This window comes from Labrus bergylta, chromosome 7 (assembly GCF_963930695.1).
Source record: "Labrus bergylta chromosome 7, fLabBer1.1, whole genome shotgun sequence".
Taxonomy (NCBI): domain Eukaryota; kingdom Metazoa; phylum Chordata; class Actinopteri; order Labriformes; family Labridae; genus Labrus; species Labrus bergylta.
In genome coordinates, this window is record NC_089201.1 from 25,305,491 (window position 1) to 25,332,601 (window position 27,111).

A 27,111-nucleotide genomic window follows, 5' to 3' on the forward strand; every position below is an offset into this window, starting at 1 on the left:
AGAAAAACGCCGCTGTAGAAAAACGGCGAGACATTTACAAAGCCCGAGGGAGAGAAGCCTGCGAGGCAAAGTTGAGGACAAACTATACGTCAGTTTAACGTCATACGTCAGCTGTACGTCACGATGAACCAGGAAGCGTTAGACAGTACGTGGCCTTTTCAGCTTGGACCATCTAAACAGGAGCTCCACTTCATTACAAAATGGTAGTATTACTTATCTTTATCTTGTTTATATGAGTTGAAATGTGTAAATTAAAATTATGTACAACGATGTATGGCTTATATGTATACGTTATCACCTAAACAATGCGTTTTCTGCGTGAAGTTAAAATGTATTTAGCTGCAGACTAGCAGAGGATCGCTAGCTTTCCATTGCAAAATGTTTAGTTAGGCGGTCTATTACAAGTAAATCAGTGTTTCTTGCACTTTTCTTATAATGAAATAACGCGTTAAACTACAGGTAGATCATCGTGGAGGTGATGTAGCTTTCTAACCTGCTTGTAATCTACACTATTCATGTTCTGGCTGCAGGAACTCGAAGCTATGACCAGATACACCAGCCCGGTGAACCCGGCGGTGTTCCCTCACCTCACAGTCGTCCTGCTGGCCATCGGCATGTTCTTCACTGCCTGGTTCTTCGTGTATCCTTTCACCACTTGTTTCACTTCACAATGTTTGTGGTAGACATAAAAGAAGGTAACATAACCAGAGACTTATTAGGCCAATGCGTAGTAGCAACCTGCTGTTAAATTTGACTGAGTTAAGGATCATATCAGAGGCTTTTCTCATGTTTTTACCCAGCCACTAAAACATGAGTGTTACAAAAATGTGCTATTTCTGCTAATTGCTTAAATTAACATAAAAAAAAACTATAAACCATGGGGTCTCCAACCTTTTTTCATCTGAGAGCTACTTTCAAAAAAAGTGGCCAAGGGCTACTTGCATTTATTTACATATCTCAGCTGAATGAAGCTGCTGTTTGTACATGTGTGAAATTGCAATAAGCCAATGTTTAGCAATAATCTGAAATTCACATGAATGTCCAAGAAAACTTTATTACTTCACACTTGTTTTTATGGGCCAAATATATAAATGGTGGTAAGAGGTGCATTTACCGTCGTCAGATTTTTATTTGTATTTTTAACACAGTCGGTCAACCTATAGGTGAGCTTCTGGAAACCTGCCCGTGAGCTACCAGCAGCTCCCGAGCTACCTGTTGGAGACCCCTGCTATAAACAAACCACACCACATGTGTTTTTGTTTTCAGAAGCCTTCAATGAACTAACTGGTTTCAACGTATTTCACAGTTCCATGGTCTGGTTACGATGTAGGAGCCCATCACAACATGCAGCCTTTTGACTTTTACTTGTGTAAAAACACACTGCCATTGCATTCCCTTTCCACGCAGTACTCCCATGTAAAGTGGAAGCGTCTTTATGCTGTACTGTTAGAGAAATACACTCTCACAGTCACATACAGGTGATCCAGAAATGTATGTCTTAACACTATGAAACACATCCTCACACTTCTCTGAGAAGGGATTTTTAGATATGAGATTGAAACCTACATTTTACATAGTTATGCAGTATGTGCTTATTATCATAAATGTAACTATTCATAAGGCACAATCGTTGACACATGTCGAACAAAGAAAACACAAGTTAATTTAAGATCGAAGATTGGAACAAAGACTAAATCTTAGTCTTGTATAGGTTTGAATCATGATCTGACTGTGGAAAACATCGGGACACTTTTGAAGTGCATGCTGACCAAATGTTTGTCAAGTTTAACTCAAAAAATTGGTCATCTTTATTTTGATCACCCCATGGAGATTTCTGTAAATGTGAATAAAGATTACAGGATAACAGCACTCAAAGTAAAATATGATTAGGGAAATTAGGGCTGGGAATCTTTGGGTGTCTCACAATTTGATTCAGAATCTATTTTCGATTTTAAAAAAAAAAAAAAAAAAAAGATTCTGGATCCATGGATTCAAAGTCTATTTTTGAATTGGTCCATACTTCACGATCTACTCCAGTCATCTGTGAGACTGCAAAATGAAGCAGCAAGAAATTCAGCCATTCTACTGAGTTAGAGAGCTAGCCTTAGCACTGAGCAGGGAGTGACTGATAAGCCAAAAAAAATTAATTGATTTTTGGAAGTGAAGATAAGAATCTCGATTTTTACATAAATCGATTTTTTTCCCATCTCTACTTAAAATTGAAGTATATATATATCAGGAGGTATTTCAGCTCCAAACACAACTCCACGCTTGGTTGTTCTATTTTACGAGCTCGTCCTTAACCCTCCCCCAGCTACGAGGTGACATCAACAAAATATACCCGGGATGTCTACAAAGAGTTACTGATCTCCCTTGTGGCATCACTTTTCATGGGCTTCGGTGTGCTGTTCTTACTACTTTGGGTTGGGATCTACGTATGAAGGTATGTTTAAGGTGTTATTAATGTCTAGTTGTGTTTGATTTTTCAATAACTGAAAGAGTTTTGTAGTTAACTTCTCTCTCTTGTTTCCTGCAGTTTGTGGTGACTGATTTGAAGAGTAACACATTCCAGAGGAGCAACACCAAACCCGACACAGACTGGATTTAATTGGACTGCACTGACAATAATATGCGATTATGTGGACTTTGGTTTTCTCGTCACAAGTAAAGGGGATTTGTAAAACTTCTGGTGTGTTTTATTGTGAACCAATGTTGGAAATTATGAATGGATCTCAACATCTTTAAAAAAATCAAAAAAAAATCAGTAATATAAATGTTGACAGTCTAGAAGTTCACTGTAATTTAACCTGTCGAGTGGTCGGGATAAGAAGGTTACTTTGAACCACTGAAGACTATTTATGGTGCGTTTTACTAGTGGCGCCTAAAAGCTCAATCCCTGATTAATCTCGGCGTTAAAAATAGAGCAGTCTGTTTCACCTTGTGCCCAGGATAATACTCTCCACGCTAGTGATGAGAGATTACACGGGGATTAGACATGGATTATTTAATAAAAACAACAGGAAGACCATTCAAAGATCCCTGCTCAAAGACAACTGGGTACATATGAAAATTGGCTTATTAAAAGTATGTTAACCATGTAAACAGCTCAAACTAACCTTACAAGGCAAAACAACCCAACAGGTTTCCTCCCTAGTTGAGAATAACACACTTTCATTAAAAAAGAACTATAACAATACGTTTTTTTTTTTTTACAAAAGGTACAGCATAACAGTCACAATCAAACTAACTGCATCTTCAACATTGTTTCATTATGTCTGCAACACAAACGGATTAACCAAGGCCACAGAGATAAGAGCCAATCCTGATTAATACAATACTGTCACGTTAGACTTACCTGCCAATGTAAACCATTTGACTGGCTCAATGCCAGACTATCCAGAGGCAGTAGACAAAAATAATGGATGACACTTTGTCTCAGCCCCTTGACCTGTTAATGAGTTCCATCAGATTTCTAAGTGAGCACTTTGCTTGTGCCATATGTTCATGGGTATGATGCATTTCTTCTTAATATAAAAACAGTCCAAAATGTCCTACAGCTGATGGTGATCTCAAAAAGTCCCTCTTCACTGTCGAGCTCTTGCGAAGGCCTCTCGCAGCCACAGAGAGTCCTCGTACAGCCGTGGGTCTCCCATATACTCTGCTGTGCGTTTGTACAAGTAGTAATACAAAACAGCCACTGTCAACAGAAAGAAGTAAAGTTACTCAATGGCCACAGCGGCTGCAGAGATGGATAAGTGAATGAATCCGCTAATTACCTGTTCTCTGGAAAACAAAAAGAGCTTGAAGACCGTCAGTCCAAATAAAACGGTTTGAGTCGAGCCACCTAAGGTTCTAAAAAATAAAAGAAGAAAAAAATCTGTTATAGATTTGAAGTGATGAAACTTGTGCACAGTTTTTTTTTTTAACGTGGATGATTTCACTATTCGTGTGTGTAATGGTGTGAAGGAGCATACCAACACCCAGCTGTGGAAGCAGATGCTGAGGGTCAGGTACAGAGCCGAAAACATCAGCAGAACCCTGAATCTCTCCACTAGCAGGGACACCAGGCCGACCTGGAACACGTAGGTGTTGAACATCATCAGCAGGATGATGATCACGTTGAACAAGATGGCAATGTCCTGGATGCTGCAGACGCACATTTGACTGGTTAATCATGGAGTTTGCTGTGTGGTCATTAGAATTCTTATAATTGCAGCAGTATAGTGTGAACAAAGTACATTTATTAAGTTTTAAGGTTAATCAACAAATAAAAATAAATCCTGTATGGCGCCTGACAACTCAAAATAACTATGGAGCTCTGATAAAATAAAATAAATGTTCACTCCTTGACCAGAACATTTTGAGCTGTTTATTTAAAAGGATATACAGAAAAGACCTAGCTTCTTGATAAAAACTTCAGTCACAGGGAGGCGTTTCATCAGTGTTATTATGAATACAGTGATGGAAAATGAAATGTTGGTCTATCAGTTAAATGATTTCTTACATGCAAGAGCCCCTGGAGCTCTACAAATGATCTGAAAGAAGGGAAACCAGGGCTCTTATTATTACATTTCTTATCGAAGGGGAGAGCATATTCATTTTCAATTTAGTCCTCACTAGTGACACCATACAACTAAGTTAAAGGACTTGGAAGTAAATCTCTGTCCTAAGCAACTGTACAACAAAGAATCTTGTACATCTGCTTTAAATGTTTGCTGCCATTTCATTAAAACTAAGAGTTTCTTTGGTAATCATAAAAATATTTGGATGTAGTCCACCTCTCCATGTTGACACTTTATCATCATCAGTATCTTGTACTGGTTAATCAATTTATATAATATTTATAATAATTGTAAAATACACTAGAATATGTACACATACACATGTAAAATAAATACTTGATAATGATGTGAGGGGAAGCAAGCAAGCCTGCATGGTTCAAGATAAAATCAACCTTTGTTTTCTTTTTATTCTACTTGAGAAACTTAATGTAACTTAATTAAGCAGGAATCTATTTTCAGTTCATCTTCTACTAACTGACTGATATACCAACTAATGATTTGGGAACGTAGTCCAGTGACTTACATGAAAAGCACTAGTTGGATGACAGGCGCTGCCCTCAGGAGTTCACTGAAGGAGTTGACAAAGAGGTCATAGGCCAAAAGTGTCAGCTGGATGAGCAGCACCAGAGAGTAGTTACCAGACTGCAGCATCTTCAGGGGCTGGTTCTGCAAACTACCAAACCTAAGAGTCTATCCTCCTCCACACTCCCGCTGGGTTTCTTTGCATGGACAATAAGCAGGTACCTGTTGGTGAAGTCTTTTTGTTCTTGATTCAATCCCTACATAGTTCAGTGCATCCTTTAAAACAACAACAACAAAACACACTGCAGATGTCTGGGAACAGATAAACTGACTCAATAATTTCCAATTGACATAGTCAGAAACTGATAGCTTTCCATCAAAGTGATCAGATTGTCTTCACTCGGGCTTGTTTCTCGGTTCAAAATCATGCTGCTTGTTGTCCACTGAGAAAAAAAATATCTTGTTGATGTTTGCAGGAAATCCAAGACATCCGATCAGTTGTTAAACATCCCTACAGGTGGTGCATGTTGACATCTTGGGAGAGTCTCAAAGTGTGGATGCCCTGTGAGGACGGAGAGAAAATGATGTAAAGCAACACTGTTGTACAATTAAGGGGGATGGGTGCAAAGTAGTTTGTTTTCCCCTCCGAAGCGTAATCAAAGATTTAGCCACCATTTCAATTACAGAAACATTTTGAATGTTGGAGTTTCTGTTTCAGTAAACAGCAGTAATCCTAAACATGTAACCACAAAGGGTCAACTTATAGTCAGTCTATTACAGAGGCAAGCATGGTGAGGTCAAGACAGGGATTATAGATTAATTTCGCCTACACGGCCACCTCCTCTTGTTTTGTTGTTATGGTTAAACACTCCCCGGCTTTCGTTTTACGCATCCAACCTACCCATGACGATTCAGCCCTGGCTAATAATACACTTCCAAGACGGATTGTAGATTGACTACAACTGACTGTATTTCCAACAATCCTGTTTTTCCACAACAAAACACTCGTATGGCACTGACCCAGCTCAGATGTTTAACCTCGAGGAACTCCCTGCAGACACATGCTTTCTAGTTAACCATCAAAACATTGCACAAGTAACATTTTCAAATCTAACTTTCTAACTTTAACCGATACCGACCTTATCAGGGGAAAAAACACAGCAATTCACGCTATGCAGAGGGAAGAATAGCTGAACGAAATGATTTAAATCCCATTTCTTATCCCCCGAAATGCGAACCGTTCGGAGAGTCCACTGCGGCTTTTCCGCGGTAACGTATGCATTTCCTTGAATTCCATGGTAACGCTTCTTCTTACCGTAATACCAGACATATACGTTCTCTGAATATTGCAAAAACAAAATCAACAACTAAAATAGTACAGAGGAAAACACCACATTTCGGTGCTGTGTTGGTTAAAAAAAAAATGTATTCGTTTTAAGTAGAAAGGGTTGAATAGAAAAGTAGGTAAATGGTTTTTGGGCAGAGAGAAATGAGGTGGGCTTGTGGGCTTCATCGATCATTACGGTAAACGTCGACAGGACGAGGTCACACTGCCACCCAGCGGTGTGAATCAGTACATTCCTAAACTGAAACACTGTGAGGTGTTCAAAGGTAGTGGACACCTGCGTCCAGCACTACACTCCCAGGTGAGTAGGAAAAGTTCCGACAACTTCGTTTATTTTGATATCAGATATTGTAATATTAGTCATGCATATAGCGTTTATGTTCACCTTCGCTCCGTTATGATACATTTACAACCGAATAGCTGCTGTGCTGCGTCCTTTTCTCCTTTATTAATAATTAAAATGTGGACAAGGTAACATGATTATCTCTGTTTTTGGGTTCTCTAGGTAGCTACATCGTATGCAAGGTATTTCAGTCGTACAATATTTTAGTGCTGGGTTTCAGTCAAACTTATTGGTATAGTCAAAAACACTTAATCTGCGTTTCACAACCACACTGTCTGTTTACTTTGCTGTTTTGTCATTGGGGCTGTTACAGTGTTTTCAGCGCAGCATATGTTTCAAACTAACCCAAATAGTCACAGTGAGAATGGTGTCATGGGGAACTTATGCACAGAAAGTGTTTAACCTCTTAAATTTGAATGACAATTTTGTAGCCTACAGCAAGTAACACAGTCTTTAGTAATGTCTGGTCACTTTCGCTGAGGCTTACTTTGCTTGTATTGGTGTGTACGTTTATCCGACCTTTGGCTTTGCTGTTTGCTTATTGGGAGACTGGCGTGACTTTAAGAATTCCTTAACATATGGTGTTTACACTGGTGTGTCTCTTATCTGTCTCTAGTGCTACAAGGAAGATTTAAAGGATTCATAGATTTACAGTGAGATGCTTACCTGTCCATTATCAGTACAAACTTCATTTTGTTGTGCTTTTTATTTTTAAAAACACATTTGAGTCTTTATGCTGATGTTCTCTTTTGATATTTTACCTAAAGTCAGCTTATGTGTGAGGCTTCAGTCTGTCATAAATCACTGTTTTATGAATGATCAGGGAGATACTAAGGCAAATTTTTTTCCCCAGTAGCTTTCTAGAGCGAAATTACTTTGCAATTGTGGTATTTCTGGCAATGCAAACAACTGCAAATGTTTGATTTGCATCTCCTCTCCCCTGGCTATCCACCCTCCCCTTCAAGTACACAGTAACTCTCTCACATGACGCCATCCTGTTTTTTTTATCTGCCCAACATCCTGGTGTGCAGTCATGGACACTACCAGTAGCAGCATCCTGTTTTTTTTTTTTTTTTTATAACTTTTCCTTATCTAAATAAACATTGAGAATAATTGTTTATCTTGCAGGATGCTAAGACTAGATGTCGTGTCTTCTCTAGAAATTTATATATCTAGGATGTGATTATGTAAAATAAGATGCCATCATCTAGGAAACCTAAAACTTTTATACAATCTTAAGTGCAAACATGTCTGACAGCTGATCACAGTAGCTGTAGATAGTGTGTTTAGTCACAGTTTAGTTTGTTCTGTACTTTATGTTTGACAAGGGAGGTCCTGTAGGGCCAGCTTCCCACAATATATTGCAGCACAGGAGAACATCATATTTCCTTATTGATTCTAAGGAAAGTAAAAGTGAATGTCTTTGCTTTTGCCTGAGACTGGTGGTATCTAATAAAAATGCGTAAACAAAAAAGCAAACACAAGAGACCTTTCATTCGTCACTGAATAACGACAATTTCTTGTTGTTCATTCAGCTCATCGACATTTATCGTTTTCAGTTATACTAATGAATTGTTCAACATTTGAAATGGGAAATGCAGTAAAACAATAATGTCCACCATAACCTCCATGGTGATGTCATTTAACATGTTACTTTACAAAGACAAACAGGACATCCTCTCATTTAAGAAGGAGTATTTAGTAAACAGTTCCCTTTCCCCCGAGGATTTAAAAAAATCTGAATGGTTGCAAATTCTCAGCAGAATAACTTACTGCTACTGCTGAATTTTGGTGAATTGTTTGAGCTATTTTACAAACAGAACTGGTTAAAATAAAGCCAACAAATATCTGACCTCAGCAAAATGAGCATGACACAAATGAGCATTTTTCGTTCTTTATTGTCCTTTTTTTTCCGTCGAGTATCAGTATGAACTGAATAGCATCAGGTTTTTGATTGGCTTAACCGCACATGATCACTTCTTCGTCAAACGATTAATCAATGTATTGCCTAATCACCTCTACTCTACTTCTCATGTTTCTCTGGAAAAAAAAAAAGAAGCTAAGAAATGAACAATTACCCAGACCTGTCTCTGTCTCAGCAGTCATGTCTCACTGGCTAAATGACGGTGAGGTGCTGGTGGCGCAGGGCTCTGGTGAGACAGTACCAGTGAGCCCCAGAACGCGAGGCCTTCCACCTGGAAGCCCCAAGCCAGGACGGGGACGCAATCCATTATCTTCACCCAGCGCCAGAGAGACAGTGCCAGGAAGCCCGCAGGTTGAGACCATGGGCAAGGCCAAAGAGCTCTTTGTGCTGTGCGATAAAGAGGGGAAAGGGTTCATCACGAAGCGGGACATGCAGGTGAGCACCCAATATTGTAATAACAATAAAAATGACAAAAGTAAAGAAAACGGCAGGTTCTGAATTATCCAACTTATATAACTTTTGATCAGAGGCTACAAGGAGAGTTGCCGCTGTCCCCTGAACAGCTGGAGACAGTGTTTGAGAGTCTGGACAGACAAAGCAATGGATTCCTGACTCCTGTTGAGTTCAACACAGGACTTGGTGAGTTAAGTTTTTTCCGAGACCACTAAAGCCCTGTGATGTCTTTGAGGACAGCTTGTGTTCATTAACAAATGTCATGCTCCCTGTCTGTGGTGCAGGAGGGTTGATGGGACTGGAGGACACGACTGAGCTGGATCAAGAAGAACAAGAACTTCATACAGAGCAGGTTGACTGGAGTCAGGACCCTGCTGCAGTCAGATTTGTCAACATACTGATGGAGCTTGGTGCCGAAAGACTCCTCAGAGAGTAAGATCGTGCGCACGGACTCAGTCCCAACAAGGCTGTAGTATAAGATCTCCCCACAACCATATTCAAAAGTATCACCAGTTTCTAGGTATACCTAGCTAAGGTACTTGTTGAATACTCAAGAATAGAAAATACATAGGCAAAGAAATACATGATGCATTACCTCCACATTTAAAAACTGTCAAAAAGACAAAACTGGAATAGTTCTTGGGGAAAAAAAATCCACATGACATTAAAGCATTCTCTGCCACTATAAACATTTCATATATACAAGTCTTATACATACTTATAGGTGATAAATCTAAATCTGTATCCCGTCTCCTAAATTGAATCATTGGTTTGCATATCTTAAAGAATCTTTTTTTGTGGATGTCATGATAAAGATGCATGATATATGCAGCATCTCTTTTAATGCGTTCAAACAAACCTTGTCTAAAACTCCAATGAAACTCCTGATATTTGCAGCATGAGCTACATGTGTGAATGCAAACAGGCTGCCCCTTCCGCGTTGTTGTTTTTACATCACGTCTTGCCTCAGGAGACCCTCCGCTCCCCTCCCTTCAGTCTCATGCTGTAAGGTGCATAGATGAACAACCAGGTCAGGAGGATTTCAGGAGCAGTCCTCCTAAAATTCTCTCACAATTTTCAGGAGTGCATACGTGAAAACGGCTTTAGTTATGCAGTGCTGTCCTCAGTCACTTTATAAGTTGTATGTCTTGCTGTTTGTTGTGTGTCAGTCAGCAGGACCTTTGTTCTCTGTGGTGTGACCTCCAGAGAGAAAGACCAGAGCTTCTGAGTGTCCTGGAAGACGTCTTGATCCACGCTGTGTCCCATTTACAGGACTCCGTCAGAGAGAGAGACAGTCTTGAACAAGCTTTACGCAGGTCCACAATTCCCTCTCCATTCCTCTGCAATCTTAACACGATACATACATGTGACTTTCCATATTCAACGGTGAGTAATCAGATTGTGTTTTCTCCTAATTATCCCCCTCTTAGGCGGGAGAGTGAACATGATCAGGTTGTTCGTTCCATATATGAAGAAATGGAAACCCAAATCCAAGAGCATAGAGAGAAACTGCTGGTTCAGGTATAGATGCATGCAGCATTTGTCCATTTAACAAAAGTGAACTTCATAATAGCATACTGTATTTTTTTTGTGTGTGAAATCAAGGACAGTGTCAGACACAAGCAGAAAGGGCATCAACTTGAAGAGGAGCTGAAGATAAAAGACCAAGAGCTGGAGATTACAGTATCGAAACAGAGAGAGGTGAGAGTTTATATAGTGACAGTGTTAAAACTAAAGAGTTAGTTTATGTGTGAATCAACAGGAGTTCTCTTTGTTCTTAGCTGGAGACCAAAATCAGGCAGCTGGGCTGTGAACGGGAAAACATTAAGCAGCAAAACCAGCAGCTGCGGAACCTCAACATGCAGCTTCAGGAGCAGGTGGAGAGCAGCAGAGAGCAGCTGCAGAACGCTCTGGGTCAGCTCAGCCTGCTGCAGCTGAATGAGGCCCAGGAACAAGTGGACCGACAGAGGTGAGCTTGTGACAGCACAAGAAGCTGCCTGAGTGTCCGGAGTATGGGATCAGAAGTTTACATCACGAATCCACATCCATTGTTGGTGACAATATTACAAATAAGCATAATTTTCCATGTCAGACATGTTTAAAAAAAGGCAAAACTCTATATTCAAATGACTCCTAGCACTGCAGGTGATCTGATAATATTTCTGAGAATACAAGGAGCTGCTGGGGGGGGGGACAAGATGTGCAAAATTCTGTGTTTGTTATCCAGTAAAAGACCACACCATCATTTTATACTGCAAGTCTTAGTGCTCAATTTATGCTAACTTCCAATTTTCATAGTTAGCTTTGTGGCTAAATTCAGAAGTAAAAGATTCCAGCATTCTGTATTTTTTTTGCCATTAATTCTTCTGTGAAAGAAAAAATACAGATCTGAGTCACTTATCTAGAAAAGAAATCTGATTTGTCACCTTCCTTCTCGAGTCTGAACTGAGCCTGTTTGTTTTTCTGTTTTTTTGTTTAGGGTAAAAAAAGATTCTCCACACGTGTCTTTTAACAGACAGTCTTTTTTTTCTTCATTGTAGAAGTGTGATGAAGGTGTCAACAAACATGCAGAAAGAGAAGGGCAGTCTCTTAAGACAACTGGAGATATTGAGGTCAGTCCAAACTTGTTTCTCTGCAACATGTGTAAAAGAAAAGAGTACCTGTGAGGCAATGACATTTCCACTTATGTTCATTTTGAACCACTTCTGGAAACTCATCTGTTGCTGTGACTCAATGCTTTTCTCTGTGTGTGTCAGGGATATGAACAAAAGGCTGCGAGACGACAAAGATGCCCAGCACACCCAGAAGAGGGTCAGTTCCAGATACAATGGCCTTCCTGCTTTTCCATTAACTTATTACCTCAGTGAAGACCTTTGCCCATCCTGGACTCAGCAGATTTATCCAACATAAGCTAAGTCCAGGAATAGCGTCATGCTTTATTATTTATATGGGCAGCTGTTACTCATTGGTTATGGATTGTGTTAATCGACAACACTGTGGGATTTATACATGTCAGCAATGTTTCTCTCTTGTAGACGGCTAATGTGTGAACAGTTTTGTTGAAAAGACATTTATTCTGTCCTGTGTCAACTTGAAGGAAATAGTCTTTAATATATTTATAATGATACTGTTTACAGCACTATTAAGAGGGACTACAGTGGGTCAGTATTAACCATCTAATAAAATCAATCATCAAAATTCTTTAAGGAGTGACCATCTTTATTCCACTCAAGAAAAAACAAATGCCCGGTAAAGGGTTGCACTTTTACTGGACATTTGAACTTCTGAAAAACCCTTTCAATCAAGGTTTCTAAAAAAAAAAACCTCACTAGAAATACAATAAACATCTTTCAATGAACTATTCATTCTTGTATGTTTGTCTTGCACTATGATTTACAATCAAATAGATGCATTTCAGTGGCTGAAGACCTGGAAAGGGTTCGATCTGTGGCCCCTTTCCCACATACAATTCCCCACTCTCTCTCCCCCCAATTTCTGATTCTATCCACTGTCCACTTGTCGCTTCAAATAAAGGAATAAAAAGCCCAAAAATTCAAAATAAAAGCATTTCTGATAAATAATTATTTAAAAAATCTTTGCAGCAGAATAAATGTCCCTTTAAGCTTCAGTTTTTGCTTTTTGAAAGTACATACCAAATATCTTAGTGTGCATCATTTTATCATTTAGAATGAAAAGGGAACATAACATATTTAAACAAAAAAAAAATGTACATGTTACTTATTTCTCCCATAAAACCTTTCAGAGTCCAATCGTAAGACCACCTTTACTGAAGAAAGGCTCAATAATAGGTAACTACTTGCTGCAAGACAATCTGCTGAAAAGGTTGGTATGACTAACAACAGCATCTTCTGTCACATTCATCAACTCTGCAGAAGCTCCGGGCAGACTGACACAGACAGAAACTAATTTTTGTCTATTCATTAATTGTGAAGACAGCTGAGCTCATCCGATGAGTTGGAGCAGGACAAAGACGAAGGGGTGACAAATTCATCTAAGAGACACCAACCGTCATGTATAGTCAGGGGTGACAGTGTTGAACAGATGCAAACTCAGGTAGGGAACAAATGAATTTTATAGATACACACACAAAAAAAGATCTAAATGATTAAGATGGTACCCTGAGGTTTTTGTATGCTTTAGAGCAATAATGGAGTACAGATCTGTACAATGTGCATCCTCTTGAAAGCAAAGGAAAAACATCTTACACCACAAAGTTGAGTTTGGTGCCTTTACCTGAATTCTAGAGCAAAATGATCAGTCCTCAGCGAGTGTTCAAGCTGGTTTTCCTGGGAAACTCGGGGGTGGGTAAGACCTCCTTCATCCAGCACTACTGCAAAGGACACCTCCAGAGTGAAATGAGAGCTACTGTAGGTGAGCTTTTTTTTTTTTGCTTTCGCTGTTTCTCATGATTAACAAGCTTCTCTTTGTATACTGTAGGTACAAAACCATCCATTTCTGTTGTCTCTAGGTATAGATTTCCAGATGAAGACTCTGACTCTAGGCTCTACCTCCATTACCCTGCAGCTCTGGGACACTGCAGGACAGGAGAGGTCAGATATAATGTAGCATATTACAGATAAGTGACCTCGTGTGGCCCGCTGTGCAAAAGAAAACATAATTAAGGACCATTCTGGATATCTTTTTTTTTTGTTTGTTTCTGTCTTCACAAATGTGTGTCCAGGTTTCGCAGCATCACTGAGCAGTACTACAGAAAGGCTGACGGCATCCTGGCCATGTATGATATCACTGAGTCTGCCTCCTTCACCGCTATCAGAGGATGGATAGACTCTGTGAAGGTGAGCTCTCCTGATGGGTGCATGGGAAAGAAAACATGCAAAACTGTTTTGTCCTCATTTGAATACACATACAGGGAATGTACTATACTTCCCATTAGAACCTTACAGACACTAAACTCAGGAATAAATCTCAACTTTCAATCTTCCTTTTGTGTCAGGTTGATTTTAGCAGATTTGTATGTCGATAATTAAATAGCTTCCTTCATAAAAGATGTATTTTGCTTCAGTTTTCAACACTGAAATGTGTGTTTTCTACCCTGACGCGTGTCCGTAACAGGAGAAGATGTGTGACGGAGCTATACTGATGCTGCTGGCCAACAAGGTGGACCTATCAGAAACTAGAAAAGTGTCGACAGTGGAGGGACAGAGACTAGCAGAGGTGAATATTCGAGGCACATTTGAATATTCAAAAAATGTTTGCAGTGATTTGCTCGTAAGGTTAACACAAAGTAAGGAACTTGGACTTTAAATCAAATAGGATAAATTAACTAATTTTCTTTTTCTTGGTTTTTACAGCAGCATCAAGCTTTTTTTTACGAGTGTAGCGCAAAAACTGGATGTAACATGGAGGAGCTGATGACATCACTGGCTGGGTATGGAGTCTTATTTCTTCAGCGTTTGTTACTCACTGCTACACGTTTGTATCTTCTGTGTTGGCAGATTGATTGTATCGTTAGTTTGACTCTTACTCTTACTTTACATTCACTTAGCATTTTTAAGTTATGCAGTCTAATACAGCAGCAATGCAAAAAGTCCTACATTTATTTTAAATTTAAAGAGACATGCTATCTACACACCTTCCCCGAGCCTCTGATATCTTAAGAAAGCTTGTTTTTTTCTGGCTAACAGTTTTTAAAAGTTTCTTCACATCAAAGAGTTAATAAACAATGACAAAAGTTTTCAGCAAGAATGAGAAATGATCGCCTTGTTTGCTTGATTCATGACTTAAATGGATAATCAGTTGTTGGCAGTTTTTTCAAGTTGTTATTAATCAATTGGTTTCAGCCCTTTTGGTTTATTTGATAGAGTTTTCAAAAGTTTTAAGATTGAACCATCAGCAGAATCAATCATGTTAACTGCAGACTCATTTTTTACTCCTCAAAGTATTTTAGTTTCTTCTGCACAATAATTTGTGATCATTTTCTTATTTTAGGATGCTAGTTTCCCAGCATGATCGACAGTGTGAGGATGCACTTTTACTGACAAAAGACCCTGTTCAAAGAAGCTGCTGCACATAAAAAAGAAACAGGAAAGGAAACTCCCTGTGAGCACCATGGCCCTTTGGTTGTACATGTGTTTGTTGGGACTGTTGGACAAAGTTTTGAGGAATGTTGCTGAACACACAAAAGATTTCTACCCAGGTCCTGAGGTCTCATACCTTTTATTTTAAATCAAATTTTATATGAAAACGTTTACAAGGCAGTGTCTGTAATTTGCCAATTCTGTATTAACTCAATATTTCAATAAAATATATTTTTGAGGACTCCTTGCAGTCAATTTCCATGAAGAAGCTACACAATTTGTTTTAGTTCCACAACAGCTCATATGCGTGAGAAAACCAGCTGGGGGCAGCCATGTCCTCTTCACAGCCTGTGCAGGGGTGAAGCTGCCAAAAGAGGACAGGCGCATGAGTGGGAGGCTCGGGTCTGTGAGTGTCAACTGAGAACTTGCACTGTTGCAGTTAACCTTCAAAGACAGCAGTGCTTTGACACTGGGGTCGGCCGGATCTGGGAAGACGTTACCCCGATAATCTACATCCTTCAGGGCCGACCATCTAAAATCAGGTAGGAGTATTTCAGTCTCAGCGGAAAGGGAGAGCAGATTTTCCATGACACAAAGAGTTAAAAATAACTCTGATTCTCACCATTGGGAGATTTAGTTTTCAGTCACATTAACACATGAAGAGTTCTTTCTTACTGCTGTACAACAGCATTCATTATTTATGTGTTAAATAGTTTATATATATTTTTTTGATATTTATCAGTTCATTTGTTTGTCTTTAAGTCAACATTATGTTGTGTTAAAGTAAGTGTTCACTGTTCAAATCAGCATCTCTCATAAAACTTGGTCACAACTTTTCTTCAGAAAGCAGTATGGAGGGTTCAGTTTGGGTTAGGACTTATTCACGAGGTTCCAGGTTAAAGTGAGAAGATCAGGTTAAGTTACTGAGATGGGGGACATATATTTCTGTCTGCTGGATGACATGTGACACAAGTTGTTAAGTATGTTTTCCCCATAACATATTTGATTTCACCTTTGAGCGCCTCCTTTTGCTCTGTGATACTAACTTTTTAATGCAGTTTGAAAAACAAGTTGTCAGAACAGCACATGTATACTGTGTGGTTGTGTCAGAACTCCACCCTTTAAATCACCTTTTCACACCAAATGTGGAACTAAAGCAGACTGAAAGAAGAAATTCCTTCATTTGTATCCCAACAGACTAGTCTCAATCAGATATCACACTAATAGGCTTAAGTTTTCTGTGAGTATGAAGATAGCGGTGATAATACTCTCATGAAAGCAGTGTTGGAAGGTATGACCTGCTCTCGGAGAAGCTCATGTTAATTTGCTCGATTCAGCTGTTTGTTTTTTTTTACGACTTTCTCAAGCGTTTTTTTTATTTTTGCCTCCCTGAGGTTAAATCAACGAGGAGTGAATTCATGTGTTCATTTCTCTTTTCAGGATGGAAGCTCAAGGAGAAAAAAAGCAAACCTGTGGGACAATTTGTCTGAAATATCTACTTTTTCTCTTTAATATTCTTTTTTGGGTAAGTGTACAAATAATCGTTACACTTTCTCTACATCTAGGGCAACAGAACATTCTGTATAGGGCACTGTGATAAGTTTAAATACCATAGATCCTAACTTTTATCTTTATAAGCTTTTAACAGCTCTCCAATCACTTGGCAGCTTGTACACTCTGTCACCTCTAAAGTTAAATATGGGAGAAAAACAACTTATTTCTAACACATTTATATTTCACCACAAGGTTTCTGTTAGCTACATGTTATTATACAGCGTGTTTTAAAAAGAGGGAATGAAACGTAAAGTGGTACAATATACCTTCATCAAAGCTACCGTTTTAGTTTTCTAAACGTGTGTTGTCTTAATGTAAAAGTTCTTAGACATGTCTAATTTAAGGCCTTTAGGCTGACAGTGAAAAAAACAAGGCGTTGTCTCATTCGCATCTGTCTGTGTCATAACTGAAAAAAACGAAGGTGGTGCATTCTTTATGGGAGCATGTGGTTTAAATTGGGCTGATAACGTCTTCTTTCAGCTGGCAGGAGGGGCTGTGCTGGCAGTGGGAGTGTGGACTCTGATGGAGAAGAGTGACTACATCAGTTTACTCGACTCCAGCTTCTACTCCGCCTCAGCGTATATCCTCATAGCCGCTGGGGTCATCGTGATACTGACCGGGATCATCGGCTGCTGTGCCACTCTGAAAGAGATGAAGAGTCTTTTGATTGTGGTGAGGCGGCTCAGTCCCAAACAAACAGCGTCCTGTTAGTGAGACTTCAACTTTTCATTTCAAAACAACTAAAGCTTTCACCCCACGTTTACGATGTGTAATCCGAAACAGAGAAGGACACTTTCATGTTCCTGTTCACACACACACAACCTGAAAGTTAATCCTCAGTGACCTTTTGTCCTGTCTGAGGGTCAGCTCATTTTGTCAGACAGGAACGACAGAACAGACAGAGTCATGCAGAGTGTTTCTTTAAGAGATTAGATTTAGTGTGCTACTCATGGCAGAGGAATGAGGGGCATCACAAGCGGCCGCAGACAGACAGACAGACAGACAGACAGACAGACACATGTGTGTAGTAGAGTAGTGAAAGGGTGTAATACAGAAGCAAAACCGTCCTGGCTCAGTGACATCATGTCTATTTCTATGTTCAGCACCTCCTCTTAAACGACTAACTTCTTTTACCACAGTCACATCACACACTGACAGATACTGTCAATGCTAAAATCTTAAAATCACATTTAATGTTATATTATAGAACAGAAATAAATGACAACCCCACCTGAAACCTGCTGGAATTTATATTTTTCATCATCAATTTATTATTCCCTGTTTCTCTTTTCCAGTATTTGATCTTGTTGCTAAGCATTTTCCTTTTGGAGATCATTGCTGGCGTGCTGGCTTTTATTAAGTACCAAGAGGTTAGTGCTTTTCTTCAGTTTTTGTGTTTGTAAGTAACAGTTCTAAAAAATACTAATACTAAGACTAATACATCCTGATAAAGTACATGAAGCTTAACACCAGCTGATTACTTTATACATTTGTTTACCATGTAGTTTAAATCTCACTGCAGCTATCTGACTTTTTCTGTATTAAATGTGTTTCTGTTGTTTAAATAAAAAAAAAATATATCCCTTAACTTTATTTTAAACTCCATTCCTTAGTTTTCATCTTTCAAATTGTCTTGCCCTGCATGAAATAACTCTTAGTTGCTGCATTCTGTTATGAAATCTTCTCTGCATGCCTCTCCGAGCATGTTCTTCATTATTCCTGTTTTTCTTCATCCTTCTCACACATCTTCTTCTCCCTCCTTTCTCTCGCTGCAGTGTTTCCCTCTCTGCTACCAGGTAATCTGCTGCTACCTGTTTCCATTTAATATCAAACTGTTTCTCCAACAGGCTGATATGAAATGGTCTATTTCACCTCTTTGTTAGGAGAGTGATTAAACTATTTAGTTTTCTTTCTTTTTGTTTAAGAAGTGTTCATGTGGAGCAGAGAACGGGGTCAGAGGAGCTTTGCTCATATCTTCTGAGTTATGTGCAGTGCAGGCATTGCACAGGTACATAAGAATGTTACAAGGGGAGGGAGAAACTTGACCACAGAGTATTTTTACTGATGGGAGGGGATTTGAAGGTGACAGATTATTTTCCTACACTATCACTGAAGTGCTTCTCCATCCTCACAGCTGGACGAGGAGCTCAGACAGAACCTGAAGGTGACCATGCAGCAGAAATACCAGCGGCCTGGCGAGGAGAGCGTCACGCAGGCTGTGGATAAACTTCAGCAGGAGGTGTGGAAGTGAGACTAATGTGAGACTGTTTCAACCACAAGCCTTTAAATACAACAGCCACACTATGCATTTAAACTTGAAGAAGTCAGTGTCAAATGTCAGGTTGATCAAATCATTTTACATTGTAATGGCGCTTCTTTGTTTCTCCCTGCACTGGATCCTGCGCTCAGTTTAAATGTTGTGGCAGTCACAACTCCTCAGACTGGATGGGCAGTGTGTGGATCCAGGCTGTAGAAAATGAGCGACTTGTCCCTGACAGCTGCTGTAAAACTCCCAGTGACCTCTGCGGCCTCAGGGACCATCCCTCCAACATCTACAAGGTGGAGGTAGGCAGGGCTGTCCATTTGGTTGTTGATTAATTGTATAAGAAATATGAACTATGACAGGATTTGTAGTTATTTCCCTTTCTGTTGCTCTCAGGGAGGCTGCATTGTGAAACTAGAGGAGTTCATCCTGAGTCAGCTGTATATCCTGGGTGCAGTGGGAATTGGGATTGCGTTTCTACAGGTAAAGCACTACCCACTGAGCAAAATACAGATGAATAAGAACATCCCTTTTAATGTGTAAAATTCCAGAGGCTGCTCTGCGAGTGATAATTTTATGTATTCAATGTGTAAGTAATACAATCCTTGTGTCTTATTTCTTTCAGCTTGTTGGGATGATGTTTACTTGCTGCCTTTATCGAAGTTTGAAAGAAGATCCATACTGATTTTGGAAATATTTAATACCACAAAAGTAACATCAATAGTTGTAAAATTGGATTGAATACTTTGATGCCCCAAAAATTACATGGATCCAAATACTGTGACGTTGCCAATTTAAAAATTACCACCATGTTGAAAACACACAAGCAAAAGCAATATTTTATTGCTGCTGGGCAGCACTTTTCTTCTTCTGCTGGATCCCATTGCATGTTTAGAGTATCTTCCCTTTTATGTCAATATATTGTTATATTTTTGTGAATATTGTAACCAAAGAGACATTTTAAAGAGCAGACAAATATAAGCATGCTTTGATGATATCTTCTACCAGTTTGACTTCTTTATCTGTGTTTTTTTTTATGTATGTTTACCAAATGCATATTTCTAAAATGGATAATATTGTAACTGTTAATGTTGAAAAGTTCAAATAAAAATGTCTGGCATTAATTATTTCAATTTCATTTTCACGTACAAACTTTTATTCTGAAATCTGTAAGCGGATGTTGTTGTTGTCAGCTGACTGTTCTTCCTCCCCCGCGTATGATTTCTGTATGAATCCTCATAATTGCGTTATTATTCGTTAAAGATAAAGCTGAACTCTTTGATTTAGAGGGAACACGGAGACAAAGGAAATGTCTGCGAAACCAACTTGTTTGATAGTGGCGAGTGCTTCAGCTCAAGGTAGGTGCTTCACCTTTTACCCATCGATGTTACATCGGTTCATAATAAACAACACATGGACAGAGCTCAGTGTTGACTTTACTCTACCAGTTCAATCTCACTTTGTTCCCTTTATCTGTTAGCCTGGTATCTTTTCACGTAAACATAACTTGCTGACTTTAGCTGGCCTATTACAATCCAGCTGGGATAACACCCCGCTTTCTGCCTCAGACCAGAGACACCACCAGACACGGAAATAACCTTTTTTTTTTCTTTTTTATAAACTGATGTGTTTTTATTCCTTTAGGGGTGTCAGCAAAATCCTTCCATCAGTCCTTCAACCTTTGCTCCTCAGCGTTTAATCTCCAGACCGCCACACCTGGGGTAAGCATATTTCTATTTGAAAAACAAGCCATCACATAATAAATATTACTATCTCTGAATTTCAGCACTTAATAAAATAAGTGCAAATACAATCAAAGTCACAAGTTTGCCCAGATATGAGATGTTAAAAATATTCTCTGTGTAAACTGCAGGCCGGCAGACAGTCAGTGTAGAGCTTAAATAATGAAGTGATAATCTATTAAATAACATTCAGACTATTTTAATAATCAATGAATACTTTTAATCTTACTAATAATACTTTTAATAATTTTTTTGAATAATTTTCATAGAAGAAAAGGAAAAACATTTAGATTCCGGCTTCTAAAACCTTTCTGGTTTCGCCTCCTTAACAATAAACTGGATATATATTTGGGATGTGGTCAAAATAATACATTAACATATTATCTCTGGCTGTGGTGTGTATATTTATATATATTTCATTTGTTTTGCAGGGTAAACCAATAGATTTTGTTGGAGTCGATGAAAGCACTGCCAGATGGGTGCAGGACTTCAACGTTAAACCGTACGCAACACCAGCCAAACTGGAATCTATAGATGGTGAGAATACTCATGCATGTCATGATTTATTTTTTGCTGGCTGTTTATATTTGTGCTGTTGTAGCTGTTTTTGATCTCTGATGAGTGAAGAAGCTGTGACTCTTTTTTTTTTTTTAACAGGTGCAAGGTACCAGTCACTGCTCATCCCGGACTGCCCTGGAGCGCTGAATGACCTGGCGCACAGCGGCTCTTTGCACCGCATTCTCACACACTTCATCACTCACCAAAGTCAGTCTGAAGCTGTATTTAAAAGTAGCCATATTTGATCTTTTTTTTTTTTTTAAGAGACTTACAGGTTGCACTTTTGTCTGTGCAGAGCCGGTTTGTGCAGTGGGACAGGGAGTGTCGGGACTTTGTTGTGCTACTGAAGGACAGAGTTGGATCTTCAGCGGCTACAGCCTCACCGGGGTCAGTCTTCTTTAAGTAGCCAGTTGATCCAGATATTTTTGACGTGTTCATTATATCTAATAACAGAATGTGTTTTTTAATTCAAGCCGTCAGTGTTTGAACTGGTGCGGAGGCCTGACTTTGCAAACCTGCCGTTGGTTGTGGAGGACTTTGTGAGAGACAGTGGAGGATCATACACAGGTGAGCTGACCTGCAGGGCACAGATTCATGTTCAGACAGCGTTTCTAAAACCTTCTCATGTGTATCTCTCTGTTTTACAGCAAGCCCAGAAGATGCTGTCCACGTAGTAATAGACAGACACCTCATCACTGGACAGAATACACAGTCAACCTCACTTGCTGTAAATAATCTGATCCTGCTCTGTGGTGCCAAGTAAAAAAAAAAAAAATAGAATAAACATAACATCAGGATCAACTGCTGAGTCATTCCAAGTTTATATTCATACAATTAAAAACATTCTGGAAGATTTGCGTCAGAACAGATGTTTGGCAAAACTGTAAACACAACCTGAAACCTGGTCAATTATAAAAGGAATACAATTAATAAAAAACACACTATCAAATGTGCCGATTTGAAAATTTAAAAAAAGAAAAAATTAGCATCAGGGATGGATGTAGTTTTGAGAAAGACCAGAAAAGGATGCATTTTCACAGAAAGCAAAAACCAGATTCTTCAAGTGCAGAAATGGTTCGTAGTAAATAAAAAGAGCAAAAGATTTGGAATGAAGGAGAGAAATGAAGAGAGGCTGCCGATGTTTGTAGGAGGTGAACTCTGAAGGCCTAAGAGCAACAGCATAACCCTTCTGTTGAACTGTCATATACATATTGATGATCATGCACCCTCTGTTGTTGAATTGAGATGTATTGCTCTCTGACTGGACTGTACAAGTTGATCTCCTTCAGTTGGTTTCATCCATGTGTGTAAAAAAAAAAAAACAACCTTAAATGCCATTTATCCACTTCTAATACCATTTGAATCTACAAATCCCAGATTTGTTCAAATTGATTTTTTAAACCTTTAAAAAAGTTGAGAACAAGTCACTCACTCACAAAAGAAACAGTACACCAGCATACAGATCTTGATTTTTTTTTTTTTTTTTTGCAGCAACATGTTTAGGGGGAACAACCCCCCCCCCCCCTGTATGTCTCCACAGTCTTCATTGGACTCTCATAGGAGATCATAGAAATAGTCCAGTCCTTGTCCCAGTTCCCACAAGGAGATCCCTGTTCCCAGCTCAGTTGCTAAAGAGATCCGCATGTGGAGTGACTGTAAAACAATGTGAATAATGTTAATCTCTTCACGTAGCAGTGCTTCTATTGAAAACATCACTTCACCTCATCAAACACAAATTAAAGCTTGAACAAGACTTGCCTTTAATGAGGGGTAGTACACCACGTGTTTGTCAGCATTGCTGAAATGACAAGTCACAGATATTGTTTTAAAAAGATGCTGCTAAAAGTTTAAGGTTTTATTACTTTGTGGACTTTCAAAGTGTTATTCATCAGTACCTCTTGTAACTGAGGTAATGCTCGCCAGAATATTCATCCCAAAGGTGTTTAGGCCGGTATTCTCGCAAAATCTCGATGTACCTGTATGAAAACAGAGACAAGCTTGAGACAGAGTGAAAGGCCCTGAAACTAATTTCCTCAATCAGCTTTTTACTTCACATCATTTTTTGTGTGCTGTATAACACAGAGCATTTTCGTTCAAAGTTTGGAAAAGGTTTGCTTATGATTTCTGTAAGCTACACATTCACATGTGTTTGTATTTTTCTTAAGACTCTTTTTATTGTTTCAACAGGGGTGGTCCTTAATTAGAAAAAGAAGTCCCTTGCTTTGGAGAAGCGATCTGGTAGCTGTTAGGTTCTTGCCAGAGCACTGTCAATCAAATCTGTTCAACCCCCACCCACACAGTGACATGTATTTTATTCGCTGTTAGTTATATATTCAGAAATTGGGGCTACAAACTAAAAGAGTGTGAAACCCTTGGAGGTGTAGAGTTAAGACAGGAGTGAGTTACAAGACCTCAGTTGCCTGCTCCTCAAATATGCTTGAGGCTAGGAGCTCGAGATTATATGAACCAAAAAAAACACACCTGAATCTCTAACCAAACTGTCGGAGTAAGCGGCAATGTGGGTATTGACGGCACCAAGTTTGGACTGGCCATTGGGTAATAAAATGAGGATGATTCTGTTTCTGTGACATACATTGAATCTTAAACTACCATTGTAAAAGTTCCAAACGTATATGTGACTTTAATGGCTAGAATATCAGATCTTCAGCATTATTCCTCACTATGTTACCTTCCCCCCAGAATAGGCTCCGTTCCCTGGCTTGCAAAATCAAGGCCATATAAATTGAGTCCAAGCAGAATCTTCTGCCTCCACTGAGTGTCGGGTGCAAGCTGGAGGACACATTCTCTCACCCAGGGCAGAGGTGAGCTCGGGCCCGCTCTATTTAAAAAAAAAAGAAAAAAAGTAGATAACTCAAAAACATTACCTCAATAAAAGCTGTTAATCCACTATGAGTCCATGTACATCACATGTCTCTGACACTTACCTGGAACCACTAGAGTAGTCGTACGTCATGAGGCTGAATCCATCTACTACAGGGGCCAACTGCTCAAACTCCTCCTTGCCAAACATTCCCGGCTGACCTGCACTGATTTTTATGGAGGAGAAAAAAATGGAGAGAAGTCAGCAACTGTTTCTGTGATTTTTTTTTTTTTTTAGGCATCTATTGTTGCTGAAAGTCACCTTGTCACTGCAGGTGGAATGACTAGAATGCAGTCCAATCTTTTTGCCTTTAATGTCTCACACACGTGTTTCACCATGTGCACCAGCTCTCTGTAAGGAGGAAATGTTCACGTTTGATTTGTGTCTCGTAAATCGCACCATAATGTCGATACTTGTTGTAAATCAGACATGTCAACAGAATCACTCACTTTCTTTTGTTACCTCCCAGCTGGCTCCACAGCTCCAAGGTGAAGCCATCGAAACTTTCAGTCTGCAAAACCAGAGCTTCATTAACCCGACACAGGGGAAAAAAACATCACTGTCGCTGCAGCTAAACACAACACTTCATTACCTTCGCAACATCCACCAGCTCACTTCCAAGCTCCTCAATTTCATCTTCGCTCCCCAGCACACTCATGTAGTCCTGGTAAGACCAGCCGTCAAATAACAGCCGTGGCACTAAGGGGGGAAAAAAATCTGACTTAAATATAAAACCACACTAAAAAGAGCCTAATCTGAAATGACACGCTCTGACCAAAATGAACCGAACAGAGTTCAACTGTATGAAGGGAAGGAGGGACTTCTACTTACCCATCCTGACTTTTTTGTTAGACTTGCGTACAGCTTTGGCCCAGCCTAAGAAGACAAAGAAAATCCCTTTATGTAGATACGTTTGTTTGGTGTGAGGTTTTAATAACCGACTAAAATGATGGGAGTAAAAAGTGTCCTCTACCTGGGTCATGATCATGGAGTCCTGTAACGTCAAAGGTTTCAGGGCCCCGTCGGCGGACCTGAAGCCACACTGGAGACACTGAAGTCAGTTTAGAGCCAAATGTTTTGGCAATGTCATAGCCGTGGGAATTCCACTGGAGAAAGAAGAAAAAAAAGACACTAAATGTGGAGACTTAGTGAGAAAAAAACCCTTACTTCACTTAAGGATCAGAAGTATCAATCATTTTCATCATTGATTCATCTGTCAATCATTTCCCCGTTATAAAACAGTTACTTGTTTTGCTTATAAAACTTATTGAAACAGTGAAAAATACGAAATTCCAAGAAGCAGACGTGATAGTTCTAGTCGCTGGTTTTGGCCACTAATCATGCCTCACACGCAGAACCTTCTGATCATACAAGGAAGAGGCGTACCAATCTGTAGATCAGCCGGTATTATCTGATTCATCGGGTTCATCATTGGTCTGTGTCTCCTGTTAAGTGCTGATGTGAGATTTATTTATTTTTGATGACATTGAACATCCACTCAATGAAAAATATATTGATTTTGTGTGCCTCACAGTGTTACACATGTTGACTTCTTTTACTGTGTAGAACATTGAATGAACAGATGTTTGTGTTTTCTGCTGGAAAATGATGAATGAATAATTGCTTGTTATAAACTTCGATTCTATCAAAGTTTCAGTTTTTCAGTAACAATTGTCGAACATAAGTGCGAAAGTGAAGAGTTATTTCAAAGAGGGAAGAGCGTATCAAACTTGGGAGCACTTCGTATGGCTACCACAAATATTGACTCACGCAGCGGTTCAGCTTAACTTCCTGTTACGGTTTTTCAGTGAGGACTTTAGATTTTAGTTCTCTATCTTATAAAAAATATATATCTTGGGGGGGGGGGAGTAACACACTCCATCCAAGTAGCAATACTCAAGCAAAAAGTGCATTAAGACGGACTTGGAAAATAACACAACCTGTCCTTGTATGCTGTGATAATTAGTGTTGTCAACTCTGAAAAGCAAGCAGGCGAATGTAGATGTCGCTGGGCTGGATTTCAGACTTACAGGAGTGACATATCCAAGAACTTGTCCTTGAAATGTTTTTTTGACGTGGGCACTGTGTCTCTTTTCCTCCTTCACAATGTCTTTCCAGTTAGGGTCTGACACAACAAGGCCTCTCTCCAACACAGACAGCTCAGGTGTTGAAGCCTGAAAAAAGAAAGAAAGAAAGAGTTCAGTCAGTGACAGACAAACATCATCATGAAAAGGGACACATGAAAGGTGAGGATTTTTTTTTTTTTTTTTACTGATTCTGGCCATTTCACGTGAGACAACAAACATGCAAATAGGTGACAGACTTGCAAACCTGACACCTCACACCTGTTTAAAAAGGTACAAGACTCTTCAGTGACTCACCTCGGCCTCTGCTTTATTGAACTTCTTCGCATCAGTTTTTGAAAGTGTGGCACTGACCAACCAGCAGCAGGAGATGGCGTGCAGCAGGAATAATGTCGTTCTCATTTCCAAAAAAAAAAAAAGTGCAGTGAAAAGGAATCAAGAAGCAGTTCAATACTAACACTGGGTTAGCTCAGATCTGCTGCTGGTTTGCAGCGCAAGTGTTTCCTTCCTGGACAAGATACTGAAAGATAAAAAACACAGCATATCCTCCCGCGGTTTTGTATTCACACTGAAAATCGTGCACAAATGGGCCCGTTCACACCGATATGACACACAGCCTGAATTAATAATAAACAGTATGGTTTCTGACTGTCGAGCGGTGGATCCCACTTTGATTGACAACTAAGCTCAACGTGTTTCTGGAGGGTCAACTCAGCTGATTCAACTTCCGCTCTGTTCGTTCAAAATAAAATGAGTACGGAGGCATTTCTTTGCCTCTTCATGCCTTTTCAAGCAGGGCTGCACGGAGAGACTTAAGACTG

General features: G+C 39.4%; 6 protein-coding genes across 11 annotated transcripts in view; 4 read left to right on the forward strand and 2 right to left on the reverse strand.

Annotated features, from left to right (window-relative positions):
- Positions 1-81: 81 nt before the first annotated feature.
- Positions 82-2,686, forward strand: tmem258 (transmembrane protein 258). Its single transcript, XM_020631278.3, has 4 exons — positions 82-203; positions 531-640; positions 2,315-2,443; positions 2,537-2,686. Exons 1-3 carry the CDS (start codon positions 201-203, stop codon positions 2,439-2,441), a joined length of 240 nt encoding a protein of 79 aa, XP_020486934.1. The 5' UTR covers positions 82-200; the 3' UTR covers positions 2,442-2,443; positions 2,537-2,686.
- On the reverse strand, positions 2,251-6,358 carry tmem138 (transmembrane protein 138). Its single transcript, XM_020631277.3, has 5 exons — positions 6,224-6,358; positions 5,086-5,646; positions 3,975-4,146; positions 3,777-3,852; positions 2,251-3,697 (listed from the first exon to the last, which is right to left on the reverse strand). The coding sequence occupies exons 2-5, from the start codon at positions 5,211-5,213 to the stop codon at positions 3,585-3,587; spliced, it is 489 nt and encodes a 162-aa protein (XP_020486933.1). The 5' UTR covers positions 5,214-5,646; positions 6,224-6,358; the 3' UTR covers positions 2,251-3,584.
- A 311-nt stretch (positions 6,359-6,669) lies between these two features.
- Positions 6,670-15,449, forward strand: cracr2b (calcium release activated channel regulator 2B). 4 transcript variants are annotated; one of them, XM_020631400.3, is made up of 18 exons: positions 6,670-6,730; positions 8,875-9,131; positions 9,224-9,335; positions 9,434-9,581; positions 10,319-10,465; positions 10,580-10,670; positions 10,755-10,850; positions 10,931-11,118; positions 11,690-11,761; positions 11,906-11,960; positions 12,913-12,992; positions 13,103-13,223; positions 13,415-13,541; positions 13,639-13,720; positions 13,852-13,966; positions 14,244-14,345; positions 14,483-14,559; positions 15,120-15,449. In XM_020631400.3, the coding sequence occupies exons 2-18, from the start codon at positions 8,877-8,879 to the stop codon at positions 15,202-15,204; spliced, it is 1,953 nt and encodes a 650-aa protein (XP_020487056.1). In that variant the 5' UTR covers positions 6,670-6,730; positions 8,875-8,876; the 3' UTR covers positions 15,205-15,449. The 4 variants fall into 4 exon arrangements, 3 of the variants coding, with proteins under 3 accessions (XP_020487056.1, XP_065813237.1, XP_020487057.1); XM_020631401.3 differs by having other exon boundaries at positions 6,671-6,730; positions 8,872-9,131; XR_010666699.1 differs by lacking the exons at positions 14,244-14,345; positions 14,483-14,559; positions 15,120-15,449 and having other exon boundaries at positions 13,415-13,537; positions 13,852-13,918.
- Positions 15,450-15,511: 62 nt separating this feature from the next.
- cd151 (CD151 molecule) lies at positions 15,512-20,149 on the forward strand. 2 transcript variants are annotated; one of them, XM_020631402.3, is made up of 9 exons: positions 15,512-15,750; positions 16,649-16,733; positions 17,243-17,434; positions 18,058-18,132; positions 18,538-18,558; positions 18,897-19,001; positions 19,172-19,327; positions 19,422-19,508; positions 19,651-20,149. In XM_020631402.3, exons 1-9 carry the CDS (start codon positions 15,512-15,514, stop codon positions 19,708-19,710), a joined length of 1,020 nt encoding a protein of 339 aa, XP_020487058.1. In that variant the 3' UTR covers positions 19,711-20,149. The 2 variants fall into 2 exon arrangements, with proteins under 2 accessions (XP_020487058.1, XP_020487059.1); XM_020631403.3 differs by lacking the exon at positions 18,538-18,558.
- Positions 20,150-20,197: 48 nt separating this feature from the next.
- Positions 20,198-27,111, forward strand: part of gatd1 (glutamine amidotransferase class 1 domain containing 1) — a 61,070-nt gene continuing 54,156 nt past the window's right edge. The window contains exons 1-7 of one of the 2 annotated variants that reach the window (XM_065957166.1): positions 20,198-20,383; positions 20,670-20,746; positions 21,199-21,304; positions 21,425-21,532; positions 21,621-21,712; positions 21,799-21,892; positions 21,973-22,100. In XM_065957166.1, coding sequence (XP_065813238.1) covers positions 20,335-20,383; positions 20,670-20,746; positions 21,199-21,304; positions 21,425-21,532; positions 21,621-21,712; positions 21,799-21,892; positions 21,973-22,088 — 642 coding nt within the window. In that variant the 5' untranslated portion in view covers positions 20,198-20,334 and the 3' untranslated portion in view covers positions 22,089-22,100. Of the gene's footprint in view, positions 20,384-20,669; positions 20,747-21,198; positions 21,305-21,424; positions 21,533-21,620; positions 21,713-21,798; positions 21,893-21,972; positions 22,678-27,111 lie in introns of those variants that run through there. The other variant, XM_020631447.3, reaches the window with a different exon arrangement.
- On the reverse strand, positions 22,123-26,975 carry chid1 (chitinase domain containing 1). The gene is made up of 12 exons (XM_020631445.3): positions 26,588-26,975; positions 26,237-26,380; positions 25,180-25,312; positions 25,038-25,082; positions 24,799-24,905; positions 24,656-24,717; positions 24,468-24,557; positions 24,271-24,372; positions 24,015-24,164; positions 23,221-23,301; positions 23,084-23,123; positions 22,123-22,978 (listed from the first exon to the last, which is right to left on the reverse strand). Exons 1-12 carry the CDS (start codon positions 26,690-26,692, stop codon positions 22,880-22,882), a joined length of 1,158 nt encoding a protein of 385 aa, XP_020487101.2. The 5' UTR covers positions 26,693-26,975; the 3' UTR covers positions 22,123-22,879.